This window comes from Grammomys surdaster, unplaced genomic scaffold, assembly GCF_004785775.1.
Source record: "Grammomys surdaster isolate TR1022 unplaced genomic scaffold, NIH_TR_1.0 126187, whole genome shotgun sequence".
NCBI lineage: Eukaryota > Metazoa > Chordata > Mammalia > Rodentia > Muridae > Grammomys > Grammomys surdaster.
In genome coordinates this window covers 8,107,199-8,134,541 of record NW_021620993.1, presented here as the reverse complement: position 1 = coordinate 8,134,541, position 27,343 = coordinate 8,107,199, and the positions used below count along the sequence as shown (strand labels likewise).

Here is a 27,343-nt window from a genome sequence, read left to right as displayed (position 1 = left end):
TACCCAGGGAGCTCCCACCACGCGCCCAATGGGTGTAGAGGGTCCCGGGCCCCGCCCCTCCTCCAGCCTGGTGCCAAGTGGACCGACGTGAGGGGGCGGGACAACCGTCACCAGGGACCCGCCTTCCCTGGCTGCCAATCACAAAAACTCACCTGGACTAGCTCGTCTGGCTTTTCCGGGTTGGCCCGGAGCTGGTGTGTCACCTGCTGCAGCTCTTTGGCAGAAGGTCCAGGGCTTTTCTGGAAGTCCTGCCGGTCTCTGCCTCCATGAGAAAAAGGGTCGTAGGTAAGGCTGCTTCGCCGGTTCATTTTCAAGAACAGTGATGAGATGCAAGTAGGTTTAGAGATCTGAACCACCGTGTTGCTCTGCTTAGGGGCATGTAAATTAGCTCGTGGGAGACCCTATAAGAATAATACAGACCTAAGCTCTACTTTTTTCTTCCCAACACCTTTTTTGGTGAGGGTTGATTAGTATTGTTTTTCTTTGAAATAGTGTCTCCAAAGTGGCTTTGAGCTTTCTAGGTAGCCCAGGGCCCTCCCCCGCTCTCAAGTGCTGAGATTACAGATGTGGGCTACCATGCCTGACTCCTCGATGATTTTATTGAAATAAGATTAGCATATAACAAATTCCATCTATTTAAAGTGTAGACTTCCTAAGTCTGAATCCCATCACCCCATCGACCACCTACCTACACATGCACAAATAAATAAAAATTTAAAATAAATTAGATATGCCTGCACTCAGTAGGCTAAAACAGTTTAGGAGTTCTGGACTGACTGGGCTACAGATAAAAACCCTATCTCAAAAAAAAAAAAAGTACAATACCATGGTTCTTTAGCATCTTTACATAGTTGTACAAACATTGCGTCCAATTTTAGAACATTTTTATCCCCCAAAGAAACTCCTATCCAGTAAAGGTCATTTCCAGTCCTCCTCACTGTCTCTAGTAACTACAATTCTTTGTACCTATAGATTTGCTTCTTCTAGACATTTCAGTATCTATGATTATCAATGATTTTGTGTGTCCAGTTTTTTGTTTGTTTGTTTACGACAGGGTCTTGTCTTGCTTGTGATATGGGCTGGCCTTAAGCTTTCTTTTTGCTTTCAAGATATATCTATATTGCATACTTATTAATGCTTTATTCTTTTCATGGCTGAATTATATTCCATTATATGGACATACCACACTTATACACTATTCGCCAGTGAAAGTCATTTGAATATTTCTTTTTCTTTTTCCTCTATTTGACTTGGTACATTATTTTCATTTTTTGTAGGTAGAATTTCCTAGGAGGGGAACTTCTGTGTTTTAATAACTTTGGTTAACTTCTAAAAAAATGTGTATACAGACATGAGAGACATTTTTCAGGAGTCATTTCTTATATGGAAATGGATATGGATCCTGGGTATCAAACTCAGGTTACCAGGCTTGGCAGCAAGGGCCTTTACCTGCTGAGCCATCATGGTGGCCCATTTAACCTTTTGAGCAACTGGTAAATTGCTTTCCAAACTGGTTGTGCCATCTCTTGTAATCTTTTAGTAATTCTATACATGCCCTATTTTACAGGTAGGTGAATGGAGGTTCTATAAAGGCAAGTCCATTGCCTTAGATCCCAGGTTAGTTTATGGCAGTCCTAGGACCTCAGTTCTCACACAATACTTGTATTAGAATTGAGCCAATTACACTCCTACGCACTCAATCCCAGCATACAACTTTCAGCCCTAAAGTTTGTCAGTTCTTAGAGTGGTTCCTCATTCATCTGGTTTTGTATAGTTTACCAGTGTCATTTGACTCTCCCTAGAAAACTAAGCAGGAAAGACAGCCTACCGAGTCTAAGACAAACTCCAAGAAAGGGATTTAGCCCAGAGTGACTCACCAACCATTTCCTTGATGCCACATAGCCTAACATTCCTGAAGACCTGCAGTTTACATTCCAATTGCTTCTGGTTTTCCATACAGAGCAACAGCAGACATAGGAGCAGGCACAAGCCATTTTGCTCTTAAAACACTATCTGGGAGGACAATCCTCCTTTTCATAGCTGAACATAGATCCCAGGAGGCACAGAGTGCCTATTCCAAGGATGCGGAGAGGAACTAGATAGAACAAGTAGATAGTGTGGTATCCATGTTTATTTAACCTCATCATCTTGGTCCTAAGGTTCTATCTCCCAAACATGTTAACATTCAGCCCTCTAAGGGCAAATATGCAGATTGTACTTTTTTTTTTTTTTTGCTGTTGTGGCAAAATACTTGACAAAAGCGAGGTTCATTTATCTTGGTTCATAGTTTGTGGGTCCAGTCACGGAAAGTGGGTATAATTCTACTTGTTCTCTCTCTCAAGAGAGAAGTCTCCATTATGTAATCCCTGGGATACAAGACATGTGCAACCAGCTCCTTTTTTCCTGCACCTCAGCCCATGGAATGGTTCCGCAGCCCATCACCCAGTGGGTCTTTCTCTCCAGTTCAACCTTCCTGGAAAGAACCTCACAGAAGTTTGTCTCCTAAGTAACTCCAAATCCAGCCCAAGTTGACAGTGTAAATTAAATACCACACAGATACCCAGAAATCTCAGGGAAGCATAACCATCTTTCAGAAACAGAAGAAACCGAAGTTGATGACCATGAGGCAAATCTGAGGCCTGAGGCCTTTTTTTTTTTTTCTGAACCAGAGCCTGTTACTCGGGCTGCCTTCCAACTTTCCAACTCCTAGGCTCAAACAATTGCCCTGCTTAATCACATCCAAGTAGTTGGAACCAGCATGCCTGGCTTCTTTTAGACTAGTTCCTCATCAGTAAAATGAAATACTAGAAAAAACAAAACCTTAATTATTTTGAGATTTTAGTGTGACATGTCCTTAAGCATTTGATACATGGTAATTCCCAGTAAACAGTGGGCACAAGTAATAGTATTCATAATTTTCAAGTTCATGATTGTCTTGTTCCCCACCATAGCCTACAGCTGTAGCAGTGAACAGCTTAAACCATGGCACATGGGTAGTTTCACTAAATTACTACGTGTCCTTGTGCAAAGCTATTGAAAACATAGGGATGTCAGTTATTTAGTGAGAAAGTGTGCCTTGCTTCTTAAGCCTCGAGAACAGAAAGGCACATTTAGTGTGTGTCAGGGTGGAAGTGTGTACCCAGGTGCATATGGATGCACGTGAAAAGCCCAATGTTAATGGGAAGTGACTCCCTTAATCACACTTCACCTTATTTTCTGAAATAGTCTCTCAATGAACTCAGCAATTTAGGTGAGTGGTGAGCCAGCCAGCTCCCAGGATCCTTGTGTCTCTGGCTCACACATATGGTCTGATTCCCAGTTTTGCATGGTGTAGGGACCCTAACTCAAGTTCTCATGTTTATTTGGTAAGTACTCACAACTGAAGCATCTCTCTACCTCTCAGTGTTAATTTGTTTAAATTGCAGAGCACTTCCCAAGCTTTTTTTCTTATTTCTATGTTTATGTCTGTGTATGTGTGTACAGGTGCACTCTGGCCAGCTTGTTATAGGCAGTTGTGACCCACCTGACATGGATGCTGGGAACTGAACTAAGGTCCTCTGAAAGAGCAGCAATCGGCACAGGAGCTGATCATGATATGGCTGTTGTACCCATGAGCCATAGCACCAGGCCTTCAGGAAACTGGACCTACTATTGTGGACTGAGGGTGGCGTTGGGGCAATCATAAGGCCTCACCTTCCCTGAGGACTTACAGGCAGCTAACAGTTGCTGGGTAGAGGAAGGTATATTCTCTAGTGGTGTAGCCACTAGTCAGTTGTCCTTGATCATGCAACCCCAGTTAGATTCAGTGGGCCACACACACCACAGACAGAAACGTGAGGAAACTTGTTGGAAACAAGTGCTTGCTGGGAGAAGGAAAAGATGAGGATAATGGAGGGCGTATGACCAACCAAAGTAATTTATATATAAAACATATATCATATTTTTAATTATACAAATTACAAAAATTTTAAAACTTAAATCTGGATAAGGACTTTTTAAACTTACAAGGTTGTAGGACATGCAGTGCTAGAAAACAGTCTTGGTCTGTGGCCACCAAAGGTCACAAGGCTGTGGTCAGTGAGCCTCTAAGTGAATGTGAGCCAGCACAGGCGTTCATTCAGGAATTCTGGGAACTGTTAACTCCGGACTGGGGATCAAAGGGCCCATTCACTTGCATTCTACCCAGCCACATTCCTGGTCTCATGTCCTAGCCTCAGCCACAGCAGCACTGTGGGCTTTGCCAGTCAGTCTGCAGAGGCATATGCCCTGACACAATGCCATGTCCCTAATACCAAAAAGGAGCTCTCGGGCATGGGATTCTCTGAGGCTTTCTGATGTCCCTCCCACACACCTCCTTCTAGAAATTCCTCCAGGGGATTTCTGGTGCTGCCCAATTAGTGTCTACCAGTGAGCTCGTTTCAGGCCCCTAAACCAGAAAAGCACACCATCAAGCCAAATTTTGCACTAGTCCCTAGGCAAACTTGTGGCACCCAGGTGAGAGGCAAATGTCACACAGGGTACAGACTAGCATGACAAAAGGATGTTAAATGTAAGGGCCTAGGAACGTGTAATGGAGCCAAGTGACTGGTATTGTACGGGAGCTGCCCAAGCCTAGGCTGGGAGAAAAAGGCGGAGTAGATTGAGGACTAGAATATTGCTTCTGTGATCCTGAGGGTGTTCTTTTCCTGAGAGACCACAAAAGCAAAGGTACTGGGACCTCTCAAGAGATTTCAGGATGTGTAATTCTCAAGAATCAGCTTTGTTTACAGCGCATCAACAAGTTGTCGCCTCTCACTCCCCCCCCCCCCCCGCCCGAATGCACACAGCAGCAGCCATGCCTCTGCAAGAGCGGAATTCCACACATAATAACCTACATCAGGACCTGTTAGTGACCAAGAGTAAGGCACGTGTTTTGGACTTACTCTTCATCTTTGAGCCATGGGATGGTGGGTATGTGACTTCCCCATAGTACCTTAAACAAGAATAATCACAGATGGACTACACAAGTGTTTGAACAGGAAGCAGTGTCAAGCCTGATGGCCCATGCCTTTAATTCCAGCACTTGGGAGGCTGAAGCAGGCTGACCTTCCTGTATGTTCAAAACCAGCCTAGTCTATATAACAAGTTCCAGGAGAGCTGTTTGAAAACCAAAGAAAAACAACAACAACCAAAAAAAAAGCGCCCCAAGCACAACACAGTAGCAGTAAACTAGATAGATACAAGGCCCTTAGGTCAGTACGTGGATATGGCACAATTAAACCACACACATCGTAAAGAACAGCCTTTGCTCACCCTGGAGCAAACCACTAAAACTGCTATGCCCATCAAGTGATGGGTGATTTGAGGCATGAAAAAAGCTACTGGTCCTTGTTCTATGGCTACTGTATGGTGGAGAGTACCAAGCTTTAAAAATATAAAACATGTATAGCTCTATAAAGCTATGCTGTGGCAAACATGGAAGATCAGAAGACAGTCATGGGTGTTCGCCCTTGCCTTCCACCTGGCTTTACAGGTCTTCTTCACTGGTGGCTCAGGACGACTCTGGCTCAGTCTTGACTCCTAGTGCACAGGGATAGCAGTGGCTTTAGAATAAGTGGCTTTTACATCAACTCTTGTGCCATAAGCACTTTACTCACCAAGCTACCTCCCCAGCCCATAATGCTTTTTAGAAGAAATACTTGAAAGACATGATGGCAGCAAAAATGTATAGCGACCCCAAGCTCAACAGCACCGTGCAGTGGGCACAGTTGTGTTAAGGGACAGACCCATTTGTCTCCCTCTTAATCGATTGAAAATTCACCTTTGTCCCTAGGAGAGCTGTTGTGCACTATCTATCCCTGACATAGGTAAGAATGGCAGAGCTAAGCTAGTCGGTGGATGGCAGAGACAAACTGCTTCCATGAAGGTCCAAGAGGTGTTTAGTTTTTAATTAAAAAAAAAAAAAAAAGAAAGAAATTTAACATAGTATCTCACACAGCCCAGGCTGGCCTCAAGCTGTACAGCCAAGGTGAACTTGGAACATTTCATTCTTCTGCCCGCACCTCCCAAGTCCCAGGATTACAGGCATGCATGTACCATGCCTGCCTTCAAGGTTTATTAGAGACCAAAGCATAACACAAAATGATGAATGGTAGTAACCATATTCTATTAGCCAAGCATCACTTGATATTATGAAACTGTCCTGTGGGACAACCCTGGGTTTTTAATTCCTAATGGGCTTCCTTGAAGGACCTCCAATCCAGAACTGAAACAAGATATTCACAGACTGGCTTGGAGGGAAACAAATGCCCTGGCTGTGCCTAATGTCCCAGGGAAACTCTTGGAATTGGTGGTGGCAGGAGTCCAATTGCAGGTGTCTCTTGCTACTTCTTCCTTCCGCCTCTCTCCTTGAGGGCCAAGTGGATGACAGCACCACTGGCCATGTTGTAGTAAGCCAGGGAGTTGGAATCCTTGATGAAGATCCCCTGGAAGACAGACAAATGTCTTAGGGTACGCCACCTGTCTTTGACCACAAGCAGCCTCACAGAACTGAGCTTGTGTGAATATTCTAGGCTTCACCAATATGGAGGCTTAAGGGAATGTCAGGAGGTCAGTGAAGTATGGAACTTTGGCTTCTTCTAGAACACCTCTTTTTCCTTCTTTTCTCTCTCTTTCCCTCCCTCCCTCTTTCGCTTCCAACAGATGCAAAGTAAGGGACTTTGTCAACATTTGGTTTAGTTTTCAGCTTTCCATGACCAACTACAAGGCATAGCCGACTTCTCAGGTCAAAAGGCCTTTGGTGGTTACCTTATCAGCACCCTATTTTACAGAGGAAGAGAGGAGGCCCCAGAAAACCTGAAGATACCTTTGCATCTGTATAAACAACCAGGCTGTCTAAGATCACACCACTGGCTGCGAAGTGGTGGCGCATACATTTAATCCCAGCACTTGGGAGGCAGAGGCAGGCAGATTTCTGAGTTGGAGGCCAGCCTGGTCTACAGAGTGAGTTCCAGGACAGCCAGGGCTATACAGAGAAACCCTGTCTCGAAAAAACAAACAAAACTAAAGAAAAGATCGTATCACTGGGCTGGTCCCCATCCACATACTGAGACAAAGGTTTTTAGACCCCGAATCAGACTGTGCTGTCAGAATCTAGAACTATCAGGTTCATCTGTCCCAGCATCATTCTAGCTGTATCATTTCTAGGATGGCCACATCCAGGTCTCTCTCCATCCTACTTTGTACTTTTTCAGGGATGGTAAAGGAGTTGGAACCTCAGGGGCAGGACCAAGTTATCCTTGCTTACTTCATACTGTAGTTTTTGTTTCCCTGCAGGCATGCCCGTGGCTTCATGAATCTTCACTTTGATGACAGAGACCTGTGGGATCAAAGAAAGTCCATTCATTCCCTTGTTGACTGTCTGGAAAAAGCTGACCCACTGACTTCCAAGCACCCGTACCAATTAGGGGTGGCAAAACATACCTGGTCTGTGAGTGGGAGAGTGAAGACCAGCCCCTGACCATTCAGCTTCCATTCCGTCTTATCCTGCATGTTGGGTACCTGCACTTTGATGGACACTGGACCCTGCAAATGCAGTGCTCATTATGCCTGGAAAGGCTCAAGCCAATAAGGAGCTATGCTCTACTATCAGTGGCTCATACAAATAAGGACTCCTGCCCCTCTTGCCCATTTACTGCTGATGCCAGGTGTGACAATACACAAGGCTTCATTGCTTTTTTATTATTTTTCTAGACAGGCTTAAAGGTAGGAGTCAGGGCCAGCCTAGGCTGGCCTCAAACCTCCTGTCTCTAGAGTTCTGAGACTAAGTGTATATTATCATATTGTTTCATCCCTGTTCCTTAAATAGACCCTTCGTGCTTTCCAGTGAATTCTGCAATGTCAAGGACCAGTAGGGTAAATATGATCTGTGATACTGGGTTCAAACTCAGCAGACAAGATACCTGAGCTCAATGCTATATGCCTGTATGAAACAGACTGCTGGGACCATGAAAGAAAATAATCTGAACCTTTGGTAGGTGCTCAAGGAACTGACAGACATTAGTCTTAGAAAAATAAAAATTTTGTCAAATTTACAGGCCAAATCTCTTGGGAGCTGGGACTGTTACTGCCTTGTCACTGAAGCCTAGCAGCTTTCTCAGAGACCACCAATGCCACTGCAGGATCCTTGTTCCAGAATGCCAGCAGAATCCTACCCTAACAGGCATCTCCCCAGGGACAGGGGAGATCTGAATTTAAGAACTCTGCCGAGACTTCCTACAGCTGGTTTAGTGATCCTGTCACTTCACTCGTGTGCTAATGTCTCTGCACCTGCGCCTCCTTAAGAGTCCACACTACCAGAACTACCACTAGCACCTCCTCATCTCCCAGCTATTAACCTCACGATACAAACATACCTAGAAGTTTCTCATGGCTGACTGACATCCCAGAAACTAACAGTATGGGACTGGAACTTGGGTAACACATGCTGCTGCCAGTTATTACAGGGCACAGGCAGTGTTCTGGGTCACAGACCTTGTTCCTGCGCAGGAACTCTTCCTCAGGCATGAGGCTGTCCTCAGTCTTTAGTTTCTTGGATGGAGGCTCATCTTCCATAGGAGGTGGGGGGTGTACGGGAGGCATTGGAGCTGGGGCTGGGACTGGAGCCACAGGTGGGGCAGGCACAAAGGCTACAAAAGACACGGCAGTCGCCCAATGAGTACAGAAGAGGTGAAGAGGCCCAAGAGGCAAGACTGGGGAGATTTTGCTGGGCGATTTCGAGGCTTTGCTCCTAAGAGGTGTGAAGTGCCATGCCTTGATGAATCTGTCACTCAGCACATTCACTTGGGAGGCTGCCCGGATTAGGCAGCAGGGAACGAGATGCAGGGCAAGGTCAGCCATACAATAGTTATGTCAGGCTTCTGGGCCTGTCAAGGACCTGACCACCAAATTTAGACACACTAGCTATGCCATCTCAGTCTCTTGTCTCTCACAAGAAATATGGCTCCTAGTTCCCAGTTGAGATTTCCTCTGGGATGGATACTCAGTGAGAATACCTGTCATTAAGACCAACCACGGCTCTGTGGACTAACCCATGAGATGAGAAAGCAACACCACAGACTGACCTGTTGGCACAATCATGGGAGGTGGGCGGGGTGCCATGATGGGAGGTGCTGCAGGAGGCATAGGTACCACGTTGATCCTGGGTGCGTGGATGATGGGTGGCATAGGGGCAATCACTGAGCCTGGGGGCAGCCGGACCACAGATGCCATGGGTGGCCGAGGCATGACAGGTACTGCAGATACAACAGTGGTACGGACTGGAGGTGGCATCTGAGGGTGGGAGGAGACACACAAGTCACAGGAAGCCAAGGCTCAGCCTCGGGGACACACCAACTGGCCACTTATGATGGAGATTAGACAACCTGCTTATACTCTGCTTATACTGAGACTGAAGAAGTTTCACCTCGGGCCCATGATAGAAACTTGATGCTGCAAGTTCCAGGTTAATACTCTTTCTACTTGGGACTCAGTGGTTCAGATTCAACCAGCAATTCATGGCATACAGTACCATTAGAGAGGGTGACCTTGCTCTTATTTCCTGAAGAGACCATCAGTTCTCAAAGACCCATTAAGCCCACAGCCCTTCTCTGCCTCAAATCTGCTTCCCCCATTTGCCACTCAGCTCACTCCCTAATCCAAATCTCCTCTGCAGTGGAAGATGGCGTTAGAAGTCTCTACTTTCAACTTGATTCTTCCTCTTTCAACTCTGCCCACTATAGCATGCGGCCCCTACTGTAAAACAGGTGCCCTTCCCATACGAGAGCATCATCCCGCCAAAGGGACCAAGGTTTAAAACACTTGGTCACAGGGTGGCCTCTGACTCACCGCAGGTGGCCGGGGCACTGATGTGATGGGGGGTGCTGAGCTGGGGATATTGGTGGCTGAAGATGGAGGCGGTGGCTGCTGAGGGATTTCATTGGGCTTACTAGGGCCAATCTTCTCCTTAGTGTCATCTTCTGGCACCAGACCCTTGGCCTTATGGATGGCCTCAATCTGCTCCTGGAGGGTGATGTTGGCCTGGGCAGCCTGCTGGGTCCGGGCCATGCTGCCTGAATGGCCATCCCAAGTCACCTGCATTGGAAGGCAAAGACATAGCTTGTCACGAACCCACACGTGGAGGCAGAGGGCAGGGAAGACACTAGGATTCACTGGAATTGCACCTTTTCCTCTGGCTTCTGGATCTCCTCTTCACCAATCTTCTTACCAATGGCTGTCTCTTCTACCCCAAAGATGTCAGTACGTCGCTCAGCCAATTGCTTTAAGCTGCTCTCAATATCCAGACCTATACACAACAAAATAGAAAGAAAGGGAAACTCAGCAGAGTGCCCTTCTGACAAGTCAGCAGCTCGCTAAGAATGTAGGGTAGAGACTGGATCCACAGCATAGGCTATGGGCCCCAACATGTCACTCATCCTCTAGTTCTGGGGAGGGTGGCCAGAGCAGCTTTAAGCCTAAAGTTGGTGCTTGTCCAACTCCTATTAACAGGACCAAAGACTAAGCCCCTAGCCCTAGGCAGCACACCCACCTCCCACCCCACAAAGGCAAGGTCTCTTATTTAGTCCTGACTGTCCTGGAATTTTCTATGTAGACCAGGCTAGCCTCAAACTTACAGAGATCCACCTGCCTCTGCCTCCAGAGTGCTAGGTTTAAAGGTGTACACCATCTTATCCAGTGCTATCCTACTTGGCAATAAGATTAATTAGTGAGTGTCACTCAAGGAGAGAGAATTTAATCATGAGTTCAAAAGAACAAATGAGTAAGTATTCCTATTGTCAGATCTTGTTATTGGATACCAGCAGACAAGTGACATCCCTGCCACCAGTGCCAGATTTTGAAGGATTTCTCTACAGTGCCCTGGAAAATATACGTATCTTTTTCAATATCATAGGCTACACCTACCTCCCAAACTCTCACTGACTTCAACCATTCTGTGTCCTCATAAAGCAAGCTATGGGCTGGGAACCGCCATCTCACCTGGTGCGTAAACCTCATCATCACTCTGTTTCTCTCGGATGGAGCGATCCCGCTGCTCCAGCCAGCGGGGGTCAAGAAGCCCAATGCGCATGTGTTCTTGCATTTTGCTGGCAGGAATCTTCTCTCCAGTGATGGGGGATACAAGATACTCATCAGGAGCAGGAGCTGGAGGAAGGGGCTTGGAAGCTAGAGGAAAGAGATATCTAAGTGAGAACAATAGATGGTAGCTGGGTTAACACAGTGGTGCAGACAGACATCATTCACTGAAAACATCTACTTGCTGCTGCCACTCTTACACCAGGAACCTGAAACTGAAGATGACTACTCTCTTTCCCACCATGCTCTCCTAGAAACAGCCCATCTGAAAAACACACAAGACCATTCAGGACTTTCTTTAATATCACAAGGACTAGGAGGCAGGACCGTACCTTTGGGATCATAGTCCTTTCGCACAATGACTTGGTCTGGTGTCGGGGGCAGAGGTGGAGGCATGGGTGTCTCTGGGGGTGGAGGCACTTTCTGTCCTTCTTCTTCATCATCTGAACCCTAAAAAGCAAAGCAATGTCACAACTCAGGAGATAAAAGGCCACTTCCCCAAAAGCTCAAAACCATGGCAACTCTCAGGGTGGCAAGGAGCCTAGTCCCTGCCAGGCAATCCATGTGCTGAGTCTCTTGGGGCAGCTAAGGTCAGGCGGCAGTAGGCCAAGCTGCTTCCTCACAACATGAATGGGAACATCCGAGGCCATGGTGCTAACACTCCTCCCAGGCATTTCCAGCAGCTGGCACCAGGCAGTCCCAAGAGGCCCAGCGCACTTCACATACAGGGGAGAAACACAGGAGCCAAGTCAGCGCTCAATGGTAGCTGCTCCCAGAGCAATGCTGGGAGAAGGAGAAAAAGTCAATTCCCACAGACACTGGGCCTTTTCTTCTCAAAGCTGTACACAAATTCTTTCAGAGCAGGGAGAGCAGTTTGGCTCAGAATTCTGTGCTTATCGGAGGGCCAAGCTGGAAGGGGTTAGAAATGTCTGAAAGGATGTATAGGCTACGTTTAGACCAGTTTGGGAACTAGTGATCCTTTAGGCCTAAGTACTAGAAAGGCATCAAAACACAGGGTGACATGATTCCCTAGTAGGGCTGGTAGAGGATGATTTGGGACCAGGGACGCTGAGCCAAAGGGAAGACCATAAGCTATACAAGGCTGGCAAAGGTTTCAGATGCTTCCCACGACTCAATCTTTGTTTCTGAGCTGGAAAGAAGTAATATGCTGCCTGGGCTTAAACACTTGTGAGGCTTCTCCCAAGCTAACAATCTTTTATAGAGTGTGAAAAAGAGAAGAACCTTGGACTAGGAGAACACCCAACTTCCTTGGTTCTAGGAAAAGGTCAAGCTAAAACTACCTAGGAATTTACCTCATCCATGTCCTGTACTTGAGTATCCTGGTCCAGCTGGGAAGGAGTCTCCTCAGACTTTTCTTGATCTTCTTCATCAGACTCAACCTCCATCTCCACTTCCTCGCTTTCCCCAAACTTCTCATAGCGCTCTTGAATGAGGATCCGAGCTCCCAGTTCCTCCGGTGTTGTTGGGGGTGGAAAGTTTCCTAAAAGGGTGAAAAGCATTCAGAGAATGTAACTGTGTTGTAATCAAACAGCTTTGCATCCAACACTTAGAGGGCTAAGACAAGTGGATTTTCTGTCAGTTTGTAGGCAGCCTGGTTTATACAGCGAGTTCTAAGCCAGCCAGGGGTATATAGAGATCCTGTGTGATGGGTATTCTTGGTTATCAACTTGACTACATCTGAAATTATCTAAAACCCAAGCAGCTGGACCTGTGAGGGATTTTAGGTGGAAAGACCCATCCTCATCTGGGCCGTGCCTTCTAGTGGCGGCCTATGTGAAAGGACATGGAAGGACGTTTGTGTTCCCCACCTGCTAGCTCACACTCCTGGAAAGTCTGTGTAGCCTGCTGCTAAAGCATTCTTTCCCTAGTTAAGTTTCCAATGAAGACCAGCTGAGACAGCCAGCCTCCTGGAATTTCTGTCACTAGATCACGGCCTGTAAGTCCCTCTAATGCTCTTTTTATACACACAGATTCATTCTATGAGTTCTGTTCCTCTAGGAAACACTAACATGAGCTGTCTCAGGACAAAAACAAAACAAACTCAGAGAAGGAAAAAGAAAAGGTCATCCCTATTCTGTCTGTGAGCTCCCCAGAGGCTGCAGAACTGTCTGATTTCATTATCTAAAGAGGATATCAGAGCCTAACATAGTAATTAGCTGTTGAATTACATTTAACTTGGGCAAATGAAACCCTCTGAAATAGAGAGGAAGGCACAACAAACACTAATCAAGTCCTGTGCCGGACTCTGCTGCTCCCAGGACCATAGGGTTCCCGGCTCCCACCTGGAGGCACTCTCTTGCCAGACCAACCTTGCTCATTGGGTTGAAAATCCACTGTCTCCACCACCACAAAATCATGCCAGTCGATCTGAGCATAGGCTACTCGCTCCTTCTCTTTCTCTTCTTCTTCCTTCTTCCTCTCACGTTCCTGAAATTTGGCCCATTCTACTCGGTAACAAACCTATGGAGATAGGAAATAGCATCTACAATGAGGCTTCATGGCATCCTTCAGACGGAGATGTACCTATGTTCACAAGGGGAACTTCCACCAGAGTTAGAAAAGGATTCTGTGCTCACAGCAGCAAACTTTCTTGCAGTAAATATGCAGGAAAACCTAGTAACTGGTACTGTAAAGCTCGTCACTTTGAGTTAGTGGCTGCTGTAAGTGGCTGCATATCATAAGCCCTGGGGGAAACCAATCACATTCCCCCAACTCTCCCCCCATGCCCTTTATTTTTTTCTGAGATGATCATGTTGTTACAGTGTTCGAAGTTTATAACACGATTAGTTCTCAGCAGAGAAACCTCTTACACTCCGCCGCAGTCACGGCAGAGACTCATGCTGGAGATACATGAGAGTGGTGTGCGCAGCACAACAGGACATTCAGATCATCCCTTCCTAGGCACAGCGACCATTTGTACAACAGAGAATAGCCAAGTGTAAGAACCAGAAGATGGGAGATGTGCAGAGAAGTCAGCCACTGCGCTCAAGCTCACGGCAGCTGCAGTTACCTGCACAGCCTGGACTTACCAGCACATAATCAAAACTGGAAGAGTGGCATCCCTCCTTGAGGGGCTGCTGGTGGCTTAGGTTAAGGGTGTCATTTTCTTCAGTGGTGTAGTCCCTGATAAATTGGCCACACTCCAGTAAATGTCTCATCCCATGTTCTTGTAAACAACTCCACTAAACTTAGTAGGTCACCCTACCCCCCCTCCAAAATGGCATGAAAGTTGGAGGAGAGTGGAGGATGCAGGGAAAATGAAAGAAAATAAAAGGGGTGGGGCAAAGACATCTTAAAATCAGTATTTACATGTATGAAACTGAAAAAGACTTTTGGAGGTATAGGAAGGACTTTGTTTTTTTAGACAGAATCTCATTCTGTAGCTCTGAGTGGCCTAGAACTTGTGAACTTGTGGTTGGATTAGAGGTGAGACACTACATCTGACACACATTTTAAAGATTTAAAAAGAAAACCTGGCATCTTCAAAAGCAGTCCCAATCTGAGAGTCTGAGAAACATCTGTTTCAGTTAAAACCAAGCAGTACCAATATGCCTGCTCAACTGTGAAAACCTGGTAACTTCAAAAGGCATCTATCACTCAGGGATCTGCTTGGGGAGGTAGTTTTCTGCGTAGAGTAGGGAAGAAACACTAGCCAAAGAGAGAACAAAGCAGACTTGGCCTTTGTAGACACCACAGGCTTTTCTTCTCAGCAGCCCAGGCCTAGGTTCAGGCTGACCATTCCTCACCTGAGATGCTTTAGTGTTTGTTTTTAGAATTGTTTCTAATTTTGGAATATCTGCATAAACATGATAAATTAGAAACCCCAGGGATACAACCCATGTCTAACCCTGAACACCATTACATACAATGTGTTCATATTGTACTTGATCTCATGCACATGGCCTGAAGGTTAATTTTATATGACACTGGTGTACCTCCATTTTGGAAGTGACCCACCACATGAGGTCAGATGTGGAATTTTGAATTCCTGGTGTCATGTAGGTGCTCACAAAGCTTCAGATTCTGGAGTGTTAAAATGTTCAGATTAGGGAAAGTCAACTTAAACTACTTCAAAGATGGTTTCCAAACAAAAATAAAACCCACACAAAAAGAACTCATTGCATTGGTTCCTGGTAATAGGAAATCCTGTGTTTACCTGGTCCAAAACTTCTCGGGGATTTTCAGCCTCTTTCTTGAGCTTTGTAAATAAGCCTTTGGGTGGAATCAAGATCTGAAAGAGGATTAGAGCAATATATATCACACACAGTCTAAGACAAAGAGGCAGGTAACCTTGCTGGGCCCATCAAAGGACACAAGAGATGGATCCCAGCTCCACCTGTGGGGTTTTGGGCAAGTTACTTAACAACTAGAATGTGCTTTTCCTTCTCTAAATGTTGATGCTACCACTTAAGAAAGCACCTTTTGAGAAAGCCATTTCCAGGTTCCCAGGAAAGTACTTAAGCCATAGGCAGGTTTCCTAGAACATGCTGTTATAGTTGCTTAGGTGACACTGATATACGCTTATCATTTTGAAAATAAAAAGCCCTCCTCTGCTATCCAGTTCAGGACCACAGCTACCTCTTCCCTTTCTACCCCACATTTCCAGACCCTTTACCTAGAGTATCTGTCTCCGTTTGACACAGACTCTCACCTATATTCTCCTACCCACTAAGAATCTCCATCAAGACAGATTCCTGTCTTCTCACTACTGGAACCACAAATAATGTCTAACGTGCATTTCCTGAGGAACGGAAGGAACCCTGACTGCCTTTATTCTAACAGCCCCTCCAACCCTCCCTAAAATATCTACTTCCACTCACAAAGCAACACAACTTGACCTTGCCCCTTCTTGGATCCCCACCCCTAGACTCCATCTGATAGAACCACTTTTCCCAGTGCCTTCAAGTTATGAGTCAACACCAATATCCACAGTTAGAGGAAGAAACAAAAAGTAACAAAATAGAGATGTGAGAACTTCTAACTATGGAAGCAGTTCAAGTTGAACCTAGGCCATACTTAGAATTGATACTATAGGCTAAAGTGATAGCAGCAGCTAAGAGCTGTGCCTGTTCTTCAGAGGACTGTGTTTGATTCTCAGCACACACATGGCGGCTCACAAGCATCTGTGACTACAGTCCCAGGGGATCTGACAGTCTCTTTTCACGTCCATGGCTCCACACACAAGTGGTGCAGAAACACTCATACACATAAAATAAAAATAAAACAAAATTTAAAAATCCACAGACCCCCGAGACTGTATACTTACAGAATCCTTTGGCTTTGGGTTTCAGTCATTGTTCTACTGCTCTACTAAATTCTAGATTTGGTCATTTTCTAAAGACACATTTTTAAATATTTCTAACTTTATTCTCCAGAGCGAGTCCTTAGAACTTAGATCTCCAACAGTGTTTCTAAATATTAACAATAGATGTAGACCATTCCACTAAAAAGAAAAACAAGAAAAAATATGCCACTGGAAAACCTATTTCAGGTGAGTAGCCTTTGTAACATTAAAAATGTGACTGTTGAGTGAGCTCCAGGACAGCCAGGACTACACAGAGAAACCCTGTCTCGAAAAACCAAAAAAAAAAAAAAAAGTGATTGTTAAGACCGAAGGTCTCTCAAAGAGCTCAGGCTGGCCTCGAACTCCTAGTAATCCTCATGTCTCAATCTTCGTAGGACTTGGATTAGAAGTGTTAGTTAGCTACTATATCCAGCTTTCTGATTAATTTTAAATATTAGATTACTGTATCAGATTGTTTAAAAGACAGTTTCAGTCTATAGGTAAGGCTGTCCTAGAACTTACTACGCAGCACAGACTAGCCTTGAACTCAGTGATCCTCCCTCCTCACGAGTGCTGGGATTTCAGCATTCAGGAGGTAAAGGCAGGCAGACAGATCTGTGAGTTCAAGGTCAGCCTGGTCTACACAGTGAGTTTCAAATGAAGCCACACTATATGAGGAGACTCAGTCTTTTGACAATACAAATAAACAACAATGACAACAAAGTGTGCTAGGACTACAGATGTGTACCATCATGCCTGGCTTGCTGTGCTGATTCATGACCGCAGCAGTGCAAACTAGGGTTAAGAGTAAAAAAAAGTGCCAGCTTTCCAGTCCTGGCACTGCAGCATCTGTTTGACTCCAGCCAGGATAACTGAGAATACTGGCTGCCTTACACATTATCAGGGCCCTTCGGGAAGATGCTGCATGTGTGTCTTCAATGTTAGTAGATTCATACTGAACTTTTACTCATGTAAGTTACTCCACAGGATAAAGATAACAGAGACTTGAATCTCTGAACACTGCTCCCAAGCTTGAGACCACAGCAATCATGAATGATCACACTTCATCCCTTTTTGGTCTTTTTTCTTGAGAACAGTGCTGAATCCAGTGCCTTACGCATGCTAGAGAAGTGCTCTACCACTGAGGTATAACTGGAGCCCCATGAAATCATCTTTCTTAGCCTGTTTCTGCTTGCAAAAGTTGTAAAGCGCCACTTTAAAAGTTCTGAGGATTAAATTAGGTAACAGGAGGCAACTGTTAACAGCTTGCCTCTCTGGCCATGTAGCAGACAAGTGGCAATGCACAGACACCTAAAAGCAGATAGTGCTACCTAGTCTTGTCACACAGCAGATGGCCACCTAATAACAGAAGTTTATAAACACGTCTCTTCAATACCAAGAAGTATTTAAAGAGATAACAATACAAGCTGGACGTGGGACCCGTGCCTTGGATCCCATAGACAGAAGGATCTCTGAATGTGATGCCAGATTGGTTTACATAGTGAGTTCAAGTCAGTCAGGGTTGGGGTTACACAGTGAGACACTATCTAAGAAAGAAAGAAAGAAAGAAAGAAAGAAAGAAAGAAAGGAGGGAGGGAGGGAGGGAGGGAGGGAGGGAGGGAGGGAGGGAGGGAGGGGAGGAGGACAAACAAACAATAGGCATGCTTTTAATCCCAGCACTCAAGAGGCAGAGTCAGGTGGTTCTCTGAGTTTTGAGGCCAGCCTAGTCTACAAAACAAGTCCAGGACAGCCAAAGCTGTTACACGAAGAAAATCCTGTCTCAAACAAAACAAAACAAGCAAAAACATTAGAGCCAATAAGATGCTTCATAGGGTAAAAGCATTTGCTCTGCGAGCCTGATGTCCTAAGTCTGATCCTCAATGGAAGGAGAGAACGTAAAGCTGTTTTCTGATGCCAACCGTGTTCCATGGCAAGGTACAAAAGCAACTACACACTCGCACATTCTCTCTCTCTCTCTCTCTCTCTCTCTCTCTCTCTCTCTCTCTCTGTCTCTCTCTCTCTCTCTCTCTCATACACACAAATATATAAAATCTTTTTAAATCACAACTTTACATTAATCTGGGACTCACATTTCCCCAGATGTCACACAAAGCAAATATCCTTGTAGACAGAGAGTGGAGGCTGCGTCCCCAGTGGTAAGACACTGTACTACCCCGTTCCCAAAGCCAGCACCTTGGTATACTGCTCCACCAGCTTCGTGAAGTAGTTGAAGAGGCTGTGCTGGGGTCGGAGAAAGTCAAACTGGTAGTTGCGCTGCTCTTTCTGCATCAGCTGGGTCAGAAACTGGCGCCCATTCCTGGCCACAAACTGAGCTGTCAGCTTCACTACGTCCAGGTCAAAGGCTGAGATGGAAGGAGGATCAGCAATAAACTCAAACTCTGGAGGGGGTTCCTTTGGTACTATGGTTTCTTGGATCACCTGGGCTTGGACCTAAGACAGAGAGTGCAGAACAAGAACAGAAGAGGAGTAAACCAACTCTGAAGCAGAATAGCCACACACTCTAATGTTTTAATTGTGAGCATCACTGGAACTTGCTATACGACTGTCATTAGTGTCTCACCCAACTGTGCCTTAACTCCCTAATCTGCTTCAAATGAGATAGTCTACATTTCTGCCCGTCCTGACATCAAAGGCTTAAAGAGATAGCAAATATATATAGGAAATCAGATGTAAAATCTGACTTAAGAAGCTGGAAATACAGTAAGGTCCATGTGTGTGTAGTGATTCCCACTTCGAAAAAATACGTCGATGATTTCCAAGAGACGCATGAGACAGAACAGACACTGCGAGTACTTTGTACGCATGAGAAAACCACAGCAGCCTTAAGCCCTACAAGCAGCAACTGTAACGCAAGGCTTCAATCATGACTTCAACTTTTAGCACTCCTGGGTCCCAGCACCAACTGGGTATTGGAGCAGCCCCAACAGAGGGAAGGAATGGTACAAGGCCACATCATCTCCTTCAGCTCAGCTGGGCCAAAAGGTTGCTCATTCACTACAATTAACCCTCACTCCTTGGATCAATAAATCATAAGCCTTGGTTAAACAGTTGTTCTGTTGGGCTCTTCATGATCTGAGCCTGGAGGACAGAGCTTCACCAACCAGTGTTCAAGAAGTGCTTCTGGAAGCTGAAATAACTGTCTTCCACCCCTGGTGGTTGTGATCGTGGACAGCAGAGATAATTATGCCAACCCACTCTGCCTGTCCTTACTTCCTCCCTAACCCACAAAGAGGGTCTGGGCTCCAAACCTTCTGGGGCAGCTGTTGTTGCGTGGCTTGCTGCTGCTGCTGCATAACCTTGGGGATGGCAGCTGAGGGTTCCTGAGCCTTCCCCTCCTTGAACTCGCTGACCTTGTGGCGGTAGTAGGCATGGTAAGGGTCATTGGGATTTAAGAAATTGAACTTGGGGTTGTTGATCTCATTCTGTCGAATCCTAGCTTCAAACTCAGGCCCATTTCTGTAAAAAAATAAAATACAATAAACAAAGAAAGAATCCCACAACCTCTGTGACTACTCAGACCTGAATCTCCTTCTATTCAACATCTGTGCCATCACCCACTCACCAAACCAGTCCATCCCTCAGGAGAGCAGGGCTGCTCCTTGACATCTAGTAATCAGTCAGTAGCATCACACTGTGGGCCTGGCTGCTTCCACCACAGATGTTCCTTAGCGCTCTGCCACTTCTGTAATACCCATCATCAGTGAGCCATCGCTTAGTTCTTGTAATTAAACATTTACTCTTTGGCTGAGCATGTGGCATAACTGTAGAGTATGTATCTAAGGTCCCTGGATTTGCTACTAAGCTCCATAAAAACAAAAAAAGAAAAAAAACCTCCAACAGCTAGTGTATTAATGCCTTGCCCAAATACTGCCTAAAGTAACTTCATTTATTACTGGGAGGCTCACAAGGAAAAAACTGCTCTGTAAGATTTATTATCTTGGGCTGGAGAGATGGCTCGGTGGTTAAGAGCACTGACTGCTCTTCCAAAGGTCCTGAGTTCAATTTCCGGCAACAACATGGTGGCTCACAACCATCCATAATGGATCCAATGCCCTCTTCTGGTGTGTCTGAAGACAGCTACAATGTACTCATATAAATAAAATAAATAAATCTAAAAAAAAAAAAAGATTTATTACCTTCAGTACATATACTGGATAAGGCCATGGTGTGGTGGCTGAGTGGGTAAAGGTTCTGTTCTTGCTGACAAGATGGACACTCTGGGTTTGATCTCCTGGTTCCACTTGGTAAAAGGGCGAACTGACTCTGACCAAGTTATACTCTGATCCATTTATATGTGTGTGTTCTTGTCACACACACATATGGATATATACCCACATTAAAGAAACGCCATCTTCCAGGATAATGAAAAAAATGTTTGGAGAATCCGGATTTTTAAAGTCCTAGTAGATATAACTCAAGAGACCATAGTTTTTTCATTTGTTTGTTGAGATATGGTCTCACAAGTCCAGGCTAAGGACTGGCCCTGAACTACTGATTTGCCTGCTTTTACTTCTAGGTGCAGTTAAGTGTGCCACCAAACCTAGCTCCAAGTATCACACTTACATATACATTTGTGTCAGCTAAAAGGTACACAAGTTTTAAAAAGACACAAGATATACCTTCAAGTTTCTTGTTCACTACTTAGTCTCAAATACAGCAAGATTCCAAAATGTTCACTGCTTTGATTTTCTCATATGTCAAATGTGGCTAATATTTTCCTCTGTATCTTCAAATACTGAAAAGATTTACTTAAGTAGTACTTAAGGAGATATTCAAGACTTTTTTAATACAATGGCCTGCAAACACAGAGGGCAGTTACTACTGTATAACTTAGAAGGTGCAGTTCCAACAACACTGGAGATGACTGGTCTATGAGGAGATACCCATGGGGCTTCCCGATTCCCTGACTAGAAGAACCCATGGTTCTGTCAATTAAACAGAGCAGAAAACAAGATGCAGGTAACTTTATGGTTAACATTGCCCATCACAACAGATCCACAGCAGACTGTGGAAGACTTAGCCTCTAGCAAATTCTGGTCACACCCTGAAGTGTGACTAATACCCTGAGGTCTCAATTTGACTGTGCATTAGTCGAACTAGAACCTCATGCTTTGGAAAGAAGCATTTTCTTTTTTCTTTTTTTTTGGTTTTTTCGAGACAGGGTTTCTCTGTATAGCCCAGGCTGTCCTGGAACTCACTCTGTAGACCAGTCTAGCCTCGAACTCTCAAAACTGAGAAATCCGCCTGCCTCTGCCTCCCAAGTACTGGGATTAAAGGCGTGCGCCACCACTGCCCGGCTGGAAAGAAGCACTTTCCTACCTCCCTATGTAATGCAGACCACACACAAGCAGGATGGATACAGATTTGAGTCCTATACTACGACTGCAAAATGCCCATGGAGAGTACTGGCTTCTAGAAAAGTAGGTCTGGTTGTCTCTTGAAGTACTGCCTCCTGAACCATGGTCTCTACACATCAGGGAACACTTAAGAAGATATGAGAAGGCAGATGTACTTATTCCAAGAAATTCCAGTGCTCTTAGTTGGCTTACTGTTCATTTTAGAATTAGATCCTCCAACACAAGAAACAGATTTCAGCAGAAGAGCCTGCCTGTAACTCAGCCCAGCTGGCAGAGCTTTTTGACAGGAAAATGCAGGAATGGGAAGACAATCTACAGAGAAAAAGCTCCTTTTACTCAGTCAGACTTGGCTGCAGGTACCCACTGCCTGCCTCCTGAGTATGTGGCCTAGCAGAGCAGAGACCTGAATACCAGCTCTCTCAGACCAAGATTTTGACCCATCCCTCCACTGTAAAGCATGCAAAAGCAAGTTCCAAATTTATTTACAATTTCTGAGGGAGTAGGGGAGAAAGTGTGTGTGTGCTCACACGGAGACCAGAGGCCAACAGTGAGTAGCCTCCTCTATCATTTTCATTCTTATTCTTTGATACAGGGTCTTACACTGAACCTGAAGCTTACCATTAAGGTTATGGTTAGGCAGGCTGGCCACCAGCAAGCCCCAAAGAGTGGCCTACCTTTACTCATCAGGGCTGGGGATGGATGGACGGGGACGGACACACACACACACACACACACACACACACCCCAAGCTTTTTTGTAGTTGCTGGAGATCAACTGTTGCTTGTGTTGCAAACATTATCCACTGAGCTATCTCAAGTTCAGATTTTAGAATCTCTACAAAAATGATCACCATGTATAAAAACCCATCTGGAAACATGGTGATTTATACACTACTAGAAATAGAACTCATATCCTATACATAAAGACATACACTCAATCACTAAGCTGCACAATCAACCCATATTTTTTATTTGTTTTTTAGCCTTTATATAAAACTCAGAAGACCAGGCTGGCCTTGAACTCACAGACATCCATCCACCTGCCTCTGCCTCACATATTATGGGACTTGAAGGTATGTGCCAATACTGGCTACAGTCCACTTCATTTTCCTTTTCTTAAAAAAAAAAGAAAAAGAATTGACTCTGTGTATGCATGTGTTAAAGGGCATGCATGTAGGTATTCAGATTCTGTAGTTGTGATTTGCCTGACATGGGCCCTAGGAGCCAAACTCAGGTCCTATGTAGGAGGAGAAAGTGGTCTTAACTTCTGAGGCACTTCTCCAGCTCCTACTTTCCTTCATTAAAATAAAGCTCACCGTGTAGTCAGGCTAGTCTCTAGCTTCCAATATTCCATGCTAGCAAGATTACTGGTATGCATCGATATCCCCAGTAACAAGTATTTATTTTTAAGAGAACTTGGTCTTTTTTTTTTTTTTGCTGTGGCAGCAGAGGATGATACAATTATCAGAAAGCTACTTGGGAAACTGTTTGAGATGTTTCTAAATGCATACTTGTGTGCACCCCATACCTGTAACGGCCAGAGGATGATGTCCATTGTTTGCTTCAATCATTCCCCACCTTATTTAGACTTATCTACATATTTATTTTAGATAGGGTCCATGCATCCCAGGCTCTCCTGAAATGTGTAGACCAGGGTGACCCAAAATGCACAGAGATCAACCTGCTCCTACCTTCAGAGTACATGAATACACTGGCCCTACCTTAGTTTTTGAGGCAAAGGACAAAGCTCTCTCATTGGATATGAAGCAGTCTCTATTCCCCCTTACTGAGGTTACCAGATGTAGCCACTGTTCAATCTTGCTTTAACATGGGGATCCCTGGGGTATATACCATGGGATCCAAACTCAAGCTCTTGTACTCTTGTGACAGGCCCTTAACTGAACTGAGCTGTCTCCCCAACCCCTAAAGCTTTCAATGCTCTCTTAGCCACTACTGTTTCACACAGAGTTTCTTCTAAGAGGGAAGGAATGTTCAAACTCCTCTTACAGCTTCACCGACCAAGTGGGAACACTGGGAACAGTCTCAAAAGAAAACATAGCCTGGACACTCTGCACCCTCTCCATAAAAGAATGCAGCGTGAGGGAAACCAAAAAGTAATCAGGAAATTTTTACAATTTAGCATGCAAAGAAAGTCAAGACCCAATAGTACTGTGTTGATATTACCATATCTAAAAAAGGATGCCAAGGGCAGAAGGAAACAGCTAACAGTGACAACAGCTGGCAGGAGCTGTCCTCACAGTAAGACTGCACTTATTCTTTATGTAACAGCCTTTCCCCAATTATTAGCCTCACAGGAGAAAGTGGGGAAGGCATCAAGGTTACTACAGAATATTAGCCAATCACTGGTATCACTCAGTGAGCTACCTTAGGGCATCTTTAAGTGAAAACCCAAGTTAATTAAAGCCCGTAAAGTGTATGAACTCTCATGGAGTGGACACTGTACAATACAACAATCAGAATCTCTTTTGATCCTTCACTTTATTAGGAAGTTGGGAATAAAACATCATTAAATGATTTAAGGTGGCAGAGATGTTCCCTAAAGGGAGTGACAAAGTGTCCGTCATGGACAGCACATGTTTCACACACAGTTCAGGGCCAAGTAGCACTGCCATGTAAGAAGCAGTCTAGTTCAAGAAAAGCCAGAAATCCAGAATGATTGTGAAATCATCTCCTTTTTAAGTGTGGTAATAGGATTTTTCTTTTTTAAGGATTTAAGGACAAACCAAACATCTGCAGAATGGGTATTGATGCCGGCTGCCAAAAGACTACTTTATAAATGCCCTAAGCCAGGGAGTGTGTTGACCATTCGCTGGGAGTCAAGTGGCTCTTAGAAGATTCCATCCAAGCTTGGATGCAGAAGTATGTGGGATGAGGAGGCTGAGAGAAATCCTGAGCAATTTTCACCTTGCCTGGGAAGATAGCTAACATGTTTAACAGCTCCTGACTCATCTGTAAACCATCATTTGAGGTTCTGGAAAGTAGTCCTTTCACAACGAGAATAATCAACTTTTCTTCTTCTTTCTTCAGGCCAGCAGCTCAAACACACAGCATACACACATCATCAGTCACAAAGAAGCTACCAGGAATTACCTCAGACTTTATTTGGAAGCAGAAACTCCTGGTGACTATACAGCTAGGTATGGCTTTCACTGTGATTACTGTTATGGTATGTCAGTGATACCAGTCCTATCTATCTCCTACCTCACTACTCTACTGTGGCAGAGCCTCTAAAACACCTCATGATGCCCTTGTGCTGATTCAAAAGCACTTTATACTAAAAATTTCCCTGACCCACTGTGCAGAAGCAGCTGTTACCTGGCCACAAAACTGGCAGTCTTGTCGACGATATTCCTGACCTCTGGAGGAGGGTAAATAATCCCTACCACTGGCTTGGAAGGGGTGGAATCCTCCTTTGATGATGCTTCTTCTTCAACTGTCTGTGAAAACAGAAAAAGGAAGTAAGGTCTTCAAGTCCCTGGCTTGGATTAGGATATCATAAACGTTAGGCCAGCCCTCAGCATTTCTCCATGATACTACTGACAGGAATGTCTGTCCTGCAGACTGCAGACTCTCTTGGGTTAGCATCTGAGGAAGCAGTTAAAAACAAAACAAGGCAAGTTTTCTTAACCATATTGTATTTATATAGCCATTCCTAATCTAGGGAAAAGAATGGTTTTCTTGGCTCTCCTCTTTAGAATAGAGGCTCTGTGGTTCAAACAAGCCCCAGAGGGAGCCGAAGCTGCAAATCTGCAGGCTAGCTTTGAAAAGTTCGGTTTAGGGAATTCTTTTTGAGACCAGAAGGTAAGGCAGCGCGCTGACTCCTGGGACTTGCAGTCCCTCCAAGTCCTTCAGGGTGGCCTGAGCTTCCAGCAGGAGTGCCAAAGCGCCCGCGCGGGAGGGGAGGAACGAGGCCTACAGCAGGACTGCAGGCGGAGGAGCACGGGACACGGTACCTGTTTGGACTCAGTGGCTACTGGCGGCGGCGGGGGTACCGCCTGCACGGGTCCGGCCTGCATGATTGCGACGCTCAGGGCTGCCAGTCCGCCTCGGTGGCGACAACCGGTGCGACAAAAAACCTAAGCTCTCCACACGGAGCCTCCAACTCAATGGCAAGATGGCGGCGACCCAGAGAAAAGCCGCGGAGGCACTTCCGGCCCCGCCCCCTGCCATGTCGCACTTCCAGCCCCGCCCCGCGTGGACGGTGGCGCGGTACGCTGTTGCCATGGCAGCGGCCTGGGCGCCTAGCTTAGAGTTTCGAGGGGTCCTCCGAGCCACAGGCGCTCTGGAGGAAGTTCTGTGAGCCAGCCAGACACAGAGCTGAGGCTGCGACGCCGAAGACAGGTAAGCCATTCTACATCATCTGCTCAACTCCCCTCCCGACTCTGGCTGGTTCCTCTGCCCCTCAGTCCCCTGTCTTCTTTCCTTGTTTGGACTGTCATTTTGAAGAATTCTCCTCCCATTAGACCCGTTGCCATAGAGCCCCACTCAACTACACCTTTAGTCCCAATTTTCGGTTCAGCACCACCTCCTCCGGATCCCTCCTTACAGAGCACAGGACATGGTGCTAACACCTTTAATTCCAGGAGACAAAGCCAAGCAGATCTGAGTCCAGCACAAAGAAACTGTATTCTAGAGATAACCAACGTTGTATCTCATGCTGTAGCTGTACTTGGCAATGTATAAGAATTACCCAGGTAGTATTGGTTTTGAAGGTATAAAGGGATCATGAAGAGCAGCTGAGGCTTGGCACTATGAGAGGCCATAGAAGGCCATTGGTGAACCTGCAGCCTCCGTTACAATTGATAGCCCAAGACTGAAGGGGTCAAAGTAGTTGAGGGTTGACACCATGAGGAGAACCTGTGAGAGGCTATTGGTGAAGCCTAGTTGCAGTTGAAGACCCCAGTGTATTGGAGATGCCAGTACCATGGGATGATCACCAGGAACAGCAGCAGCAGTGGAGTGGAGTCAAGCAGAGCCTAGAGTGCTACAGAGGGCAAAGATGGAGAAGTGACACCAGACCTTTAGAGGAGCCCAGAAGAGCATGTGTGGATCCTAGACATTGGAATAAGAAGCTATAAAGTTGAAGTTGCCTTAGCGACCCCAAGATGTTAGAGAGATGCCAGAACTGTGAGATTCCTGCCGAGGAAAGCTGCTAACAGGGAGTGGGAGCAGCCTAAGAGAATGGAGTTTGTTGCTGCTGAATGCCAGGTCTGCCAACAGCAGTCAACAAGGATGAAAGGAGCTGAAGATCTGAAGGATACTTTGACGTTGGATGTGGAGACATGGACTTTGGAGTTTGCCCAGCTGGTTTTCTGTCTTGCTTTGGTCCAGTATTTCTGACTTTATAAAGGATTACAGTTAAGAGACTGCTTGAATCTTAGAAGAGACTTTGAACTTTAGGCTTTTTTTTGAACATTGTTGAGAGAGACTGCTATAGAGTATGGGGACTTTAGACGTTGGACTGAATGTATTTTGCATTATGTTGTTTAGGTGTGGCCCCCATAGACTCATATGTTTGAACAAGCCTATGG

The 27,343-nt window shown here is 45.4% G+C and overlaps 1 protein-coding gene and 1 long non-coding RNA gene across 2 annotated transcripts; one reads left to right on the top strand and one right to left on the bottom strand.

Annotated features, from left to right (window-relative positions):
• The first annotated feature begins 199 nt into the window (after positions 1-199).
• LOC114613026 lies at positions 200-8,070 on the top strand. The gene is made up of 2 exons (XR_003710116.1): positions 200-285; positions 7,315-8,070. It is a non-coding gene; the product is annotated as an uncharacterized LOC114613026 (long non-coding RNA).
• On the bottom strand, positions 5,907-25,828 carry Sf3a1 (splicing factor 3a subunit 1). The gene is made up of 16 exons (XM_028758219.1): positions 25,766-25,828; positions 25,128-25,249; positions 19,684-19,891; positions 18,608-18,865; positions 15,287-15,361; positions 13,440-13,590; positions 12,423-12,610; positions 11,442-11,559; positions 11,014-11,199; positions 10,200-10,321; positions 9,865-10,110; positions 9,102-9,309; positions 8,512-8,666; positions 7,462-7,563; positions 7,286-7,357; positions 5,907-6,464 (listed from the first exon to the last, which is right to left on the bottom strand). The coding sequence occupies exons 1-16, from the start codon at positions 25,826-25,828 to the stop codon at positions 6,363-6,365; spliced, it is 2,376 nt and encodes a 791-aa protein (XP_028614052.1). The 3' UTR covers positions 5,907-6,362.
• Positions 25,829-27,343: the final 1,515 nt, after the last annotated feature.